Below are 13,349 nucleotides of genomic sequence, written 5' to 3'. Positions count from 1 at the left end.
ACTGACCGTGCTGGGCAAGGAGCACTTCGGGGCGAACTTCAAAGTTGCTCACCGGTCCCTTGCGGCCAAACCCGCCAACGGTGCCCCCCCGAGACCGTTCATCGCCAGGCTGCACTATCCACAATCCCGAGACCTCATCTTACGGCTGGCCAGTGAGAACCACCCTATTCACTTTAACAACAAAAGGATTTCCTTCTTCCCGGACCTGACCCAAGAGACTATGCGCCAACGTAAACAGTTTGACTCGGTCCGTGAGAGATGCAAAGCAGCTAAAATCCGCTACGGATTTCTCCACCTGGCTCGCTTCAGGATGACGGTGGGCGGTGTGTCCCGTACCTTCTCGGACCCAGCGGAGGCCGAACTTTTTCTTGCCTCCCTAGGTGAGCCTCAGTAATAGACTGCGTCCAGGTGCTCTCTCCGGAGAGACGGATATAATTCACTTTGTTTCCTCGAGTGTGAAGTCCGAGTAGGTTACTGTGAAGTCGTAGGTCGTGAAGGTGGAAGCTATAAATACTATTAGCTATTAGTCTCCAGGAAGGTTAAAACACACATATGTTGCTATATTCATTCAATAACTCCTGGAGCTGAAAGGTTTCTGTGTTACCACCTAATGTTATACTGTCATGCGGATTAACTTTAGGTTAGAGATAGGCTCTTAGTGTATACCAGTCACCCTATAACTGGTATTCTACTAAGGTACTACATTTGGGGTAGTTACCTAACTATGGTGAGGTTGTTGGTTCGTGTTCTTTTTTTGTTTTTTGTTTCTTTTTAAGATTTCATGGCAACATCTATTTTCTACATAACATGTTTGGTGATGCCCTTTAAGATCCTAGCTAGTCAGCCACATTGGGAGGGATATAAAAGGGTGAGCTGGAATGTGAGTGGCTTGGGCAGTATTATGAAATAATCCAAAGTTTTTTCACACTTAAAGTCCCTGTCAGCGGACATACTGTTCTTGCAAGAAACACACGTGAAACCAAAATTTAGGGATAAACTAAAGGTCCACTTGGTAGATCAGATATGTCAGGCTAATTTCATTGCCAAAGCAAGGGGAGTAGCAATATTGTTCAGGAAAAATATTCCTTTTATCCACACATCCACATTTTCCGACCTCTGAAGGAAGGTTTCTTATGGTAACTGTTTCTTTAAACTCTGTACCAATTGCACTTGTTAATATTTACGTCCCAAATTTTGATAGCCCAAGCTTTTTTCAAAGAGTCTTCAACAACATACCAAATATTTCTGACAATATAGTAATCAGTTGAGACTTTAACTGCATATTGGACCCTCTTTCCGAAAAAATGCCTGCAATCAAACTCAAGCATCCGTCTGAAAACACTGATGGAGAGCTCAAACCTAGTGGACATATGGAGGCTTGCACATCCAACTGACAGGGATTATTAATTTTCTCTCCAGTTCACAAAGCATATTCTCGTATAAACTATTTCCTGCTAGATTCCAAATTGATATCAATCGCTGATAAAATAGTCTACCGCCCCATTGTAATATCAGACCATGCTCCACTTTCCATGATGCTAAAAGTTTGTGAACAGGCGCTTAAAAAAAGACAATGGCAGTTTGATGCAATGCTGTTAAAGGATACTGAATTCAGAATGTATTTGGACAAGCACATCTCCCACTTTATTTTCGAGAACGATACTGGCGACGTCAACGATTCAGTTCTGTGGGAAGCATTGAAGGCAGGTATTAGGGGCCATATGATATCATATGTTGCTAATAAAAAGAAAAAAGACAATTTCCTTCTTGAGGAAATTAACCAAAACTCAATTAACCTCGAAAATGCATACAAAATGAGCCCCTCTGATGCAGCTCTGGAGGGGATTACCAAACTGAAATTTGAGTATAATACCATTTTATCAAAACGTGTCGGTTCCTTGCTCAACAAGGCGCAACAAAAATATTTTGAGCTTGGCGACAAGCCGCAGTCTGCTTGCGAGACAGCTTAGACATGCACAAGCCTCCCGGGCCATCCACAGGATCAAAGATAAAACTGGCAAATTAATTACATCCCCTGAAGAGATTAATAAATGTTTTGCTAAATTTTATCAAGAATTATATCAATCAAAGTGTGCCGCTAACCAAGAAACTATCCATGAGTTCCTTACAAACTGCTCTCTACACTGGATGCGGAGGTGGTACAGGCTCTAGATGCTGAGATTACTCTAGATGAAATCAAGACTGCTGTTATGCAATTCCCGAACAACAAAGCTTCTGGCCCGGATAAGTTTAAAATAGAATCTGATAAATCATATCTGCCTCGTATTGCTCCCCTACTCTTGCGGATGCTAAAACACTCCAAAGAAATCTCTATTCTGCCTAACTCGCTTTACCAGGCCAATATAGCTGTATTACTTAAAAAAGATAGAGACCCTTTGAATATGTCTTCCTATCGCCCTATATCCTTGCTCAAGATGGAAACGAAAATGTTTCGTAAAGTGATGTCCAACAGACTGTGCAATCACATTCACAAGCTAATACACCTGGACCAATCAGGATCTGTGCCTGGTCGGCATATTTACGTAAACTTACGACGTCTCTTCAATATTATGTTTAACAAGCACAAGGAAGACTGTATCGTTATTGCCTAAGACGCAGAGAAGGCATTTGACCATTTAGAATGGCAGTTTATGTTATGTTATGTTCTTACGTACAATGCCCTTTAAGATTGTGGATGATCAAATTAAATGCCTAGGTATCATTGCGACCCAAAAATATGGTAGTCTGTTAAAGTCCAACTGGGATACTGAGACTCAGCAGTTGCATCATAACATTGACTTCTGGAATACTTTACCAATTTCTTTAATAGGTCGCGTTACTGCGACAAAAATGGTGATGCTCACCAGGTTCCTCTACATTTTTCAGTGCCTACCAGTTTATATACCTATAAATTACTTCAAAAAACTGGACTCCATCGTCTCATCATTTGTCTGGAGCAATAAAGAGGCCAGAATATCGAAAAACCACTTATGTAAGGATAATGTTAAGGGTGGTTTGGGTCTTCCTCAATTTCGCCTTTATTACTGGACTGCAAATTTGAGAGTGTTCTCCCTCTGGCGCCAAAGCCTATCACTAGACTCCACTTGACAATGACAGCAATGACAGCCTCTTGGCTCCAGATTGAACGGGAAGCATGTGGAACCACATCCCTCTTAGCACTTTTGAATAACCCCGACAAAGTTAAAATCCCGACTAACATAACCAGTCCTGTTGTTCTGAACTCTCTTCGAATATGGAGGTAAATCCAAACATTTCTCTAGTTGCCAAAGGTCTACCTAGATAGTCCTATTGTCAAAAACCATGCCTTTTCTCCAGGTTTAAATAATCAAACTTTTTATGCCTGGAAAGATGAAAATATAGTCACAATTGGTGACCTATATATTGGGGGAAATTTGCATCTTTTCACCAACAGTGACAGTCTCATTCCCTACCAGCATCACATTTTTTCTGATACCTCCAAGTAAGAAATTATGTTAGAGTTCAACTCCTACGAAAACAAACCTATAAACACTATACTCCACTTATCTACTTATTTGTCACAACGCTAACAGTAAGGGGTCAATCTCGTTTCTATACTCACTTACGATACAATTCAAGATTGTGCACGAGTCCTCTTTACAAAATCGAGACTCCATACTATATACCATAACGTCTCCCCCCTGTGCGATAAGGGTAAACAGGACACAGGTATGCTACTCCACCAGCTGTGGCTTTGCCCTAAGCTCCACGCCTTCTGGTCACTAATATTTGACTACATCTCAAAGGCTTATGACAAACTTATTAGACCAGATACTTTTCTCGCCTTGTTAGGCCTATCGGTGACTTCCACACTGGATAACCACATTGTCCAGGCCATCTCACTTTGTACATTGCTAGCGAAATGCCTCATTTTACAACAATGGAAATCTGAATCTATCCCCACATTCCACCAATGGTTGAGAGAACAGGGCAATGTAATCCCCATGGAAGACCTTCAATATAAGCTTGCCAATCAAGAGAAGGTTTTTCTAAAAGTACGGAAACCGCTTCTAGATAAATGGTCGAGGACACCAAGGAGTTTGTTAATGCCTGTCCAATATGCCACCAACACAAACCTTCTCATCAGGGTCCAGTGGGGCTCCTCCGAACTCTGCCTGTCCTACATCATCCCTGGTCCCACACCTGGACTTCGTCACCGGTCTACCCCCATCCTCACCATGGTAGACCGATTCAGCAAAATGGCTCATTTCGTTCCCCTGGTCATGCTTCCTTTGGTCAAAAGAGACTGCTCAGCTGATCATCCTCCACGTCTTCCGGCTCCATGGTCTTCCGGTCGACGTGGTGTCTGACCGAGACCCCAGTTAACATCAGTGTTTTGGAGGGAATTCTGTGAGCAGCTGGGGGCCTCGGTCAGCTTCTCCTCCGGGTTCCACCCTCAGTCCAACGTCCAGACGGAGAGGAAGAATCAGGAGATGGAGACAGCTCTCCGGTACATGACGTCCAGAAACCCCTCATCCTGGTCCCAGTTGCTACCGTGGGTTGAGTATGGGCACAACACCCTAACCAGCTCTACCATGGGGCTTTCCCCTTTTCAGTGTGCATACGGCTACCAACCTTTTCTCTTCCCAGCCCTAGAGAAGGAGGTTTCCTGCCCGTCCGTAGAGACGTTCATCCGCCGCTGCCACCGCACCTGGCAGCACGAACGCCGCTCCTCCGTTCCGCCGAACGCTACACCGCGGCTGCTAACCGTTGTCGCTCCCAGGCACCCACTTACCAGGTTGGACAGAAAGTGTGGTTGTCCACTAGGGATCTTCCCCTACGAGTGGAGTCTCAGAAATTGGCACCCCGGTTCATCGGTCCATTCCCCATAAAGAGTATCATCAACCCGGCAGCAGTAAGACTACAGCTTCTTCAGTCTATGCGATGTCACCCCACCTTTCACCTGTCCAAAATCAAACCGGTACAAGAAAGTCCTCTGGTCCCGCCTGCCCCTCTTCTTCCTCTAACTCGACTCATCGGTGGAGGCCTCACGTATTTGGTCCATCGCCTCATCAGGTCCCGAAAGCGAGGGAGGAGAATTCAGTACCTGGTTGACTGGGAGGGGTACGGTCCGGACCCTGGGTTCCTGCTGGTCACATCCTAGACCCACAGCTTATCCAGGAGTTCCACCAGCAGCATCCCCAGCAACCATCTCGGTCCTCAGGGGATCAGAGTGATTAGAGGGACAAGGTGTCCTCGGCTCCTCCCCTTGATCTTCCTGGCGAGGGAGAATCATCTTCAGACGGAGAGGAGATGGCTAGGGACGACCAAGGATCCCTCCACCAAACCTCCTCCAACCCTCCCCCTTCCACCCATCTGTCTGTTTTCCTTTTTTTTTTTTCCTTCTTTGGTTCTGTTTTTGAGGACGTCAGGAGACGTCCCTTGAGGGGGGGGGGGTTCTGTCACAGTCAGCTCACCTTCATGCCCAGTAGATTCCCACGTCACCTCCCCTCTGTCCTGCACGAGCAATCAGCTACACCCACCTCAGCACCTCGCAGCTGCAGCTCATCACCAATCAGGTCCGTACTGTACTCTATGTCAGACTTTCCAGCGATTATCCACGGACGGTCTCAGCCCTGGTTACGACCCTGCCTTTGTCCCTGGTTTTCCCGTCTCGCCTCGATCCCGGTAAAGACCTCTGCCTTCTGCCCCGACTCCGAGCCTTGCCTGTGTACTGATGATTTCCTGGTTGGTGTCATCCACCAGGACAGTTCCATTGGCGTTGTCTGGCCCGCCGGCAGTTTGTGAACAATAAAGCTGATTTCCAACATAGCTACGTGTGTCTCGCGCTTGAGTCTAAACCAGTACGTTACAGGTTTTGTAATGGTTTGCTTGCTTATCTGGACATTTCTTGTATTGCCACCTCGTAGTCCATGGGGTGCTGCTGTAATGTATATTGTGCTTGTCCTGGAAAACTCAATAAAGAGATTTGAAAAAAATAAATAAAAAAGAATTCGGATTTTAACCTATAACATTTCCTACTGGAGACAGAAGTCCGCTGTTATTGGTTTGGTGTGTTGTTTGTTCTTTGTGAAAAGGGCTTCAGTTAGCCTACAGTACAATATATGTTTGCCCACAGTGTTGCACTTCAGAAGAGTTAATAAATAACATGAAAAGTGTGTGCTCTGTGAACGAGTGATAAAATGTGCCCGAGGTCAAACCTGTGGTTTGCAGTAGCATTCTAGAATCTTGTGCATGCCGTGCATTGATCAAGGCTAATGGAACCAGGATCATTAGGTAAATGAGCCGCAATGTCATCTATTGCAAGCGCTGATGGGATGGTCCGTTTCGTATTTTTTCATTCTTTGGCACTATAGACTGTTGGCGTTACAGCGCTTTACTTAGTTTAAACATTTGATTGATGTTTGATCACTTTGACAGGGGATAAAAAAAATTCAGCAGAAGTGGGGATATGTAGACCAGAAAGGGGGAAATCACACGCGAAAATAATCTATTCAAAAGATCTTTTTGTGCAGTTGTTCACAACATTGGGGAAAAAAAAGTCAAAATCAGTTTGAGATCCTGAACTCCTGACCTGAATTTTCAGTGAGAAATTACACTTTCGTCAAGGACATTCACACATACGCTTATCTTTAAGATGATACCCTTCAGAAACCTGCATGTAGCCAGAAAGCCAAGTATTTCAGAAAGGTAAAGTGTGTGGGCCAACTGCATCAAAGACCTCTTGACTAAATTCAGTGTGAATAATGTCCAAGGGGCATGATGAGGATTTTAATATGACTAATGTGATCTGTTGAGTGTGGAAGGAAATGTGAAATGTGGCTGAGAGAGGGTGAGCGCACTGGAGAGGCTATTATGTGACAGATGACTGCCAGGGGAAATCTGGCATCAGATGTTGTCCATTTTCTTGAAATAAATTAAATGAGCAAGACGTTCCTCAAACTATTCCGGGCCAAGTTTGCATAATGGTGGAGTTTAATCTATTAAAAACAAGCCTGGAATGACTGCACTGTCAGTCAGCTTCCAGCAGAAGTATCAGAAACGCCTTAAGTAAGGGACTTTCTTAAATCCCCTTCTTATGTCAAGAGAGTATGACAGTTTTAGCACGCGGCTTGAAACATTATGTATCCACAGGCAAGAACACAGCTTGGAGTCTCAGCCCTTAAAGTCTTCGGAACAAGGTGTCACAACCTGCGATTATGGGCACCGCTGTTAATCCGTTACTGGGCTGTGACGAGTCAGTCCAAGCAGATAAGGCCTGTCAGTAGCTGCAGCATCAAAGGGTGTGGAGGTGACCAAAGCTCGAAGCAGTAGAAGATGGACTACTTGCAGGAACAGTGTGAATATTCTGAAATCTTCCATGAGTCATTTGAACATCAGGAAACTTGGTGATCAGACTGGTGTGGATCAAGTTAAAAGGTGTGAAAACAAAGGGTTCCCGTGGAAGACCATGGCTGCACGGTGATGGTAGGATGATGATGCTGAGAGGGCCTGGAGATGTGATTACAGTGGTCGGGGGACGTTTTATTTCCTGGTGCTCGCAGAATTCCTCTCAATATGAGCTGTGCTGTTATCAGCTGCTCACAGTCTCGCAACAAAGTTGGGAAATAACAGAAGTAAAGAAGTAAAGGACACAATCCTCTGCTCCATGAAATCAATTTCCCTTGCATAAATCTTCATTCTTCTTATTGAACCCTCATGTTTTCTTTGCATTCGCTAATAGACCAAATTATCTGCCTACACAGGACTGATATTGAGCTGCTACTCTGCATATCTTACTTGGTTTCCTTGCTTGGTTAAGGTTAGAGAAAGATTGTGGTGAGTGAGACATACTACATGGTCATCCTCCCCAACCTTCACACCCTCACTGACATTCCCCATGGTGACAGGGATTATCAGTATTGCTCATAAATTATAACCTACACGATCGTATGAATAACCTTAAATCCCAGGTATCAACTCCTGCATATCAAGCTTAATTTATCACATTGTATTTTCTTAAAGTAACTCTTTGAGTGGTGGTAACGCTTGAAGGATGATGTTGTGGTAAATCATGCTATGTACAATGGACATGAACAGCAGGAATTATTCCTTATAACCTTACATATTAATTGAGAAACAGTTGTCATATCAGCCCCTCTCTCCTTGAGAATATGATTACTAAATGTTATTTTTTGTCGAACAACATGTTTTGTTGAGAACTGTGGTGTTTTTTTTTACATGTTGCCAGATTCTGATGCTGACTTTGGTAAAAATAAGAGAAAGACAAGATTGTGGTTTCTGTTAAATGGTAACAAAGTAAACACTTCCTGTCATCTGCTTTTAGAAGACAGATTTGCCCAAAACATCCATAGAAACATTCATCATGCTTTTAGTTGTCACAAGATGTTGTTTTACAAGAGTGGATATTGTGTGAGAACCAATGGAATATGTGAGTGAATACTTTTCAAATATATTCACCATCATATTTGCCACCTGCCTCATGAGATAGATTTGTCACAACATATTCAGTCCTCATCATGATGATAAAAAAAGTAATCCAGGTGTAAAATAGTGGCGACCCACTGTGATGTCACCCGTTGGTTTGTGAGCTGCCGTTTTGAAGCCTTGAGTTTTGCCTTTTGACCAGCGCCATGTTGGTTTTTTTGCAACCAGTCACAGAATTGAGGGTGGGTTTGACTGTGAGCTCGTCCACTGCGTGCCCACCTACAGTGGAAAACATGCACCAATTGGATGGACCAGCTGTCAATCATGCTGTATCAACGCTACGTTTTTACTCTAACTGAGACGACAATTTAGAAAATGAACATTATGCAGTATTGAAAGAAACTTGTAGATTTAGACCACAAACTCTTCAAGAAAATGTAAACTGATGTTGTAAATCAAATAAGAAGTAGAGTAATTTTCTCATAGACTACTATAGAAACTGACTTCTTTTTGCAACCAGTGAGTCGCCCTCTGCTGGTCATTCCACTTCCGTTTTGGCTTCATATTCTATTTTTATATACAGTCTAAGGTTGTAAATGTAATTGCTGTAGGAAATCAGTTTATACTATGAACATAGATGGGCATGTTCTATGACATCAGAGTTTTGGGAAATCACATACTGTAGTTTAGGAGTAGTTTGACTGAAAGTATGTGTAACAACAAGACAAATGACAACACTTCATAACACAATAAATCACAATCACAATAATTGACATCAAAGATAGATGATGTGTCGTTTACATTACTGCTGACTAATCACACCACTTATTTGTCGCTCATTCTTGTGGTTTGCTTTTGCCCTGCATAGGGCAATTAAGTCTGTAAGGATGTGCATTGAGTGTCTCTGCACCCACAGTTTCCAGCTGAGTGTAAATTCAGCTTTAGCCCTCATCTCATGATTTCAGTCTGGCCTTACCTTTCTAGTGTTATTAACACCATGCTGAGTCCGTGTCAAGGGATGGGAAGTCTGAAATCGCTGAGTGCAGGTTGTTATTTCTTGCAGCTTCTGGGGCCCCAGGATCTCAGATTTTTTTCATTCTCAGCAGTGGGCCTTGTGTCTGGTGGCGACTGTGGCCGTGCTTTACTTGACAGAGATGGATGGAAGGTGTATTTCTCAGAGGGCACTCAGTGATGCAGCACCAATAAGGGGCACGCTGGTGGAGACGTCCTTCTATGTCAAGTCAGGGTTTTAAGCCTGAGAGTAAAGGAGAATGCCCTCTAAGCCAAGCAGGTGGCTTTTCAAAATTTTCAAAACCCACAGCTTGTCATGCCAGTCGCTAATATTTCCCATGACCATTTGTCTAACCCTCTGCCCTCATCATGCTATGTTTAGCTCCCTTTGCTACAGTGAAATGTAAAGGCCCTTCTCAAATGCCACTGACTCTTGGAATGGATCAGAGGATACAGGCAGAATGAGTTTAGACAGCATGTGCCTGTTTGTTGAACCAGTTTAATGTCGACTGGGATCCAGTTCAAGACAAAGAAGACTAGACTCCTTCTGTTGACTTACACCCTTTACATGTGATGATGAAAGAGAGTTTCTCTGTGAATGATTGAAAATTTGATAAAAGAAAAATTCAATAGAAAATTCTACATTCTTTAGAACTTTTCTGTATTTTCCAGTGCTGCCTTTTCAAGTGTCCTTACAGCGTCAGTTTGACAAGCTGTCGCCGCTGTATTTACGACTGTTCTACATGCCACAGCTTACAAAACCCAACTCTTTGAATCATCTCCATCTTTTTTCATTTCGACCAAATCCAGTTAAGTGTGCGTTTTTGAATGTCTGCTCGCTGACTGCGTTGAAAAGCTTCTTTCAGCTGCCGTTCATCCTAATCCTGTTCAGTATTGGAGTCAAATATTTCAAACCAAGTAGAAGAACGTGTTGCTCGACAGCTGCTTTTGATCTGTAAATTTTGGGCAGTAGCTGCGAGCTTAAGAGTCAACACTTCACAGGTAAAGACATATGCAGACTAGACTTATGTTGTTTATATAGACAACTTCCTTCCAAAATCGTCCCTTCCTGCAGTTACAAGTTTTCCAACAGAATGTATAGTCTGTTGGAAGCAAATATTAAGCAACAACTGTTAATAGGAAATGTAGATTAATAAAAAGGTAAACATCCAATACATGTTATGTGCTCAATATCGCTTTGTTTATCCATTTGATTCCACTTGTCATGATGAATTCCAAATCCATTTCCAATGCACAGGTGCAATCTTCTGCAGCTTCAGTCGCCCTGTGTTCAGCTTGGGTGATGGCCTGGTACTATATGTTGTATAATTCCTCATGAGGGTGAGGGAAACTCTATGAATGTTGGTTCCACCAAACATTCATCTTGCTACTGGCAAGCCATAGCCACGGTCTGCAGCATCATGGGATCACAGGAAGTTACAGACCTGCAGTATATCTCGGAATCTTTGGTCAGAATGCTGGATCACTGACAACAAGTCTTTGCATAATCAACTTGTTTCCACTTTTTTAGTATCATTCTTATATGTAAGACACTAAAAAAGAGCAATGATCTTACACCGCTCCTGCTCCATGAGAAGTTTGTTTGAGACAAGGAAACTTCAAGGTTCTGCCCCAAGCCACAAAAGTACTTATTTGCATCTAAGTCGTCCAGCTAATTACTCAATTCTGACCACTGGTTTCTGACCCGTGAAAAGCTGACCAAATTCAAAGATACATTTTTTTAAAAACTGCATGTATAAGCATATATAAGTAACAAAATGTGTGGGTTGGACACGTGCTGTCGGGATGTATTTATGTCCTCACTTAGACACACTGTAGCATGGATTATGTTTTAGCCACTCTTGTGGGTGGAGGGCTGACTCTGAATGTTAAAAGGCAGCTGGAGCTGAAGTTTGCACACCTCTGGGTGCCAGCTCCTCCTGCGAGCTCCAAGCTGCTGCCTGGGCCTGAGGGTAATGCTTTCAAAGTGATTGGAAAGGGGATTTATAATCAGGGGGGGAAAGAAGGAATGGGAGATGCAGGGATTCAGAAAGAATCCTCACAAGACCTGTAGGCTGTTCTTGGGCGTGAACAGGCAAACACGTGTTTTGTAGTTGTAGTTGTTTTTCTTCACCCTGAATCCTCATTCAAGGCTAATCGTGTATCAACAATGTATGATTATAAACCCTGGATCTACCATTAATGATCCAATCGCCTCTTAACTGTCATCTCAGGAGGCCACCACCGTCGCCACTTGCAGCCTCTTATAAACTCTTTGCTGCTGTATTTCACCACTTTGTGGTCTATAAGCACCATTTCAACTTAACCGTTCAGGGAACTCTTCGACTGAGGCTTACCGGCATCTCATTAATTTAGATCCTTTCTGTATTTTCTTTTTCAGTGCACGGATTTCAGTGCCGTTATTTCTCGGAACCACAGTCATAAATCCGAGGGTAATTGAGCTCTAGTGTTTTGGGGGGAGGTTTTTCTAAGCAAGGTGGCAGCGTGTCAATGATCACAGACACACCTTCTTGGGCACCTTCCACTGTGCTCTGATGGCTTCATCTTGAAATGCTATGTTAATGTAATCACTGAAAGCAGAAGTGCTGAGTCGCTCTCTGTGCCGCCGTTACGGTCTTTCATGAGTGATGAAGCCATTTGCATAGCAGGCTCACAAGCTGTGAAAAGAACACATGACAAGTTTTCTAAGCTGCAAATAAACACTTTTCCAATGGTGGAAGTGTTCGCCTATCTCCCCCAGTTACTTTTCTGTGACTCTGTAGCTCGCTGTTCATTGGATAATGTTCTCTGGCTCGCAGTGAGTTGCTGTCAAACTTTGTCAATTTTCTGTGAATCAGACTTTGCTGCTTTCACTGCTTTATCTATTCCTCTCCTGATTAGTTTTTCTCTTTTTTCTATTTCTTCTTGCCACTTTCGTTACTTGTTGTTTTTATTATTTTTTTCCTTTTATGTTTCAACACCTTATCTGTTTTCCCCTTCATATTCTTTCTACTTAATGATTTCCCTGAAATCTGTGAGCCTGTCTCTTCAGCTTTCTTGATTAATCATAATTGAAAGTTTTTTTCTCCTTCATTCCCAACAGCAATGATTCAGAAAATACTGACTTTCTCCTCCTTTCTGCCATCCCGCTTCTTCTCCCTCTTCCCTCCATACTTCCACCTCTGCCTCCAGGATGTTCAGATAGTGAGTACGGACGAGAACCAGGTCTTCCTCGCCCTCCAGGAGTGGTACCAGTCAGACACCTATAACCTGTACCAGTCAGACCCCCAGGGTGTCTACTACTCCATCGTCCTGGAAAATGTTCGCAGCACCAAGCAGCCGGAGGAGAACGTCCTCATTGACATCCTGGAGGTGAGATGAAATGGAAGTGTTGGCTGCATACAGTACTTCAAATAAAATGATATTCATGAATTGTAAATGAACTTTCAAATCACATTCATATCCTATCCTAACCTACAGGATGTAATTAGTTGGCTCTGAACACAACTGAGTCCAAAAGTAAGCTCTTTCTCCTCTGGGACTCTTTACCTCCAGACAGTGTTTTCTCTGAATGTTTTCTCATAAGTAGATGTAACAATTTAATCATGCTTAAAGGATAAAGCTGGCACCGTCCTTTAATTTACTTATAGTTAACAAATAATCCCATTGGGTGTGTGTGTGCGTGTGTGGGTTAAGGCAATGAAGAAACATGTCACCCAGTGCAACAGTGTGATTCAATTATGTCTTTCTTAAAGTTACAGTTAAAGTTAAACATTCGCCGGAGTTTGCCGTTCACATTCTCCGGAGATTATACTAGGAGGCTGGCGGGAGAAACTCCGGGCAATGTCCGGAGCAACATCTGCGGAAATTTGTGTTCTCACAGACAGCCCTTTCGGAGAACTGGGGACATA

The 13,349-nt window shown here is 43.2% G+C and overlaps 1 protein-coding gene across 7 annotated transcripts in view; it reads left to right on the top strand.

Annotated features, from left to right (window-relative positions):
* The window catches only part of sorcs2 (sortilin-related VPS10 domain containing receptor 2), a 299,088-nt gene that overhangs the window by 248,749 nt on the left and 36,990 nt on the right, over positions 1-13,349 (top strand). For all 7 annotated transcript variants that reach the window (XM_047330522.1, XM_047330520.1, XM_047330521.1 and 4 more), the window contains exon 9: positions 12,631-12,810. In XM_047330522.1, coding sequence (XP_047186478.1) covers positions 12,631-12,810 — 180 coding nt within the window. The remainder of the gene's footprint in view (positions 1-12,630; positions 12,811-13,349) is intronic.

Source organism: Scophthalmus maximus, chromosome 2, assembly GCF_022379125.1.
Source record: "Scophthalmus maximus strain ysfricsl-2021 chromosome 2, ASM2237912v1, whole genome shotgun sequence".
In the NCBI taxonomy this organism is placed as follows: Eukaryota; Metazoa; Chordata; class Actinopteri; order Pleuronectiformes; family Scophthalmidae; genus Scophthalmus; species Scophthalmus maximus.
This window is presented reverse-complemented; position numbering and strand designations above follow the sequence as displayed.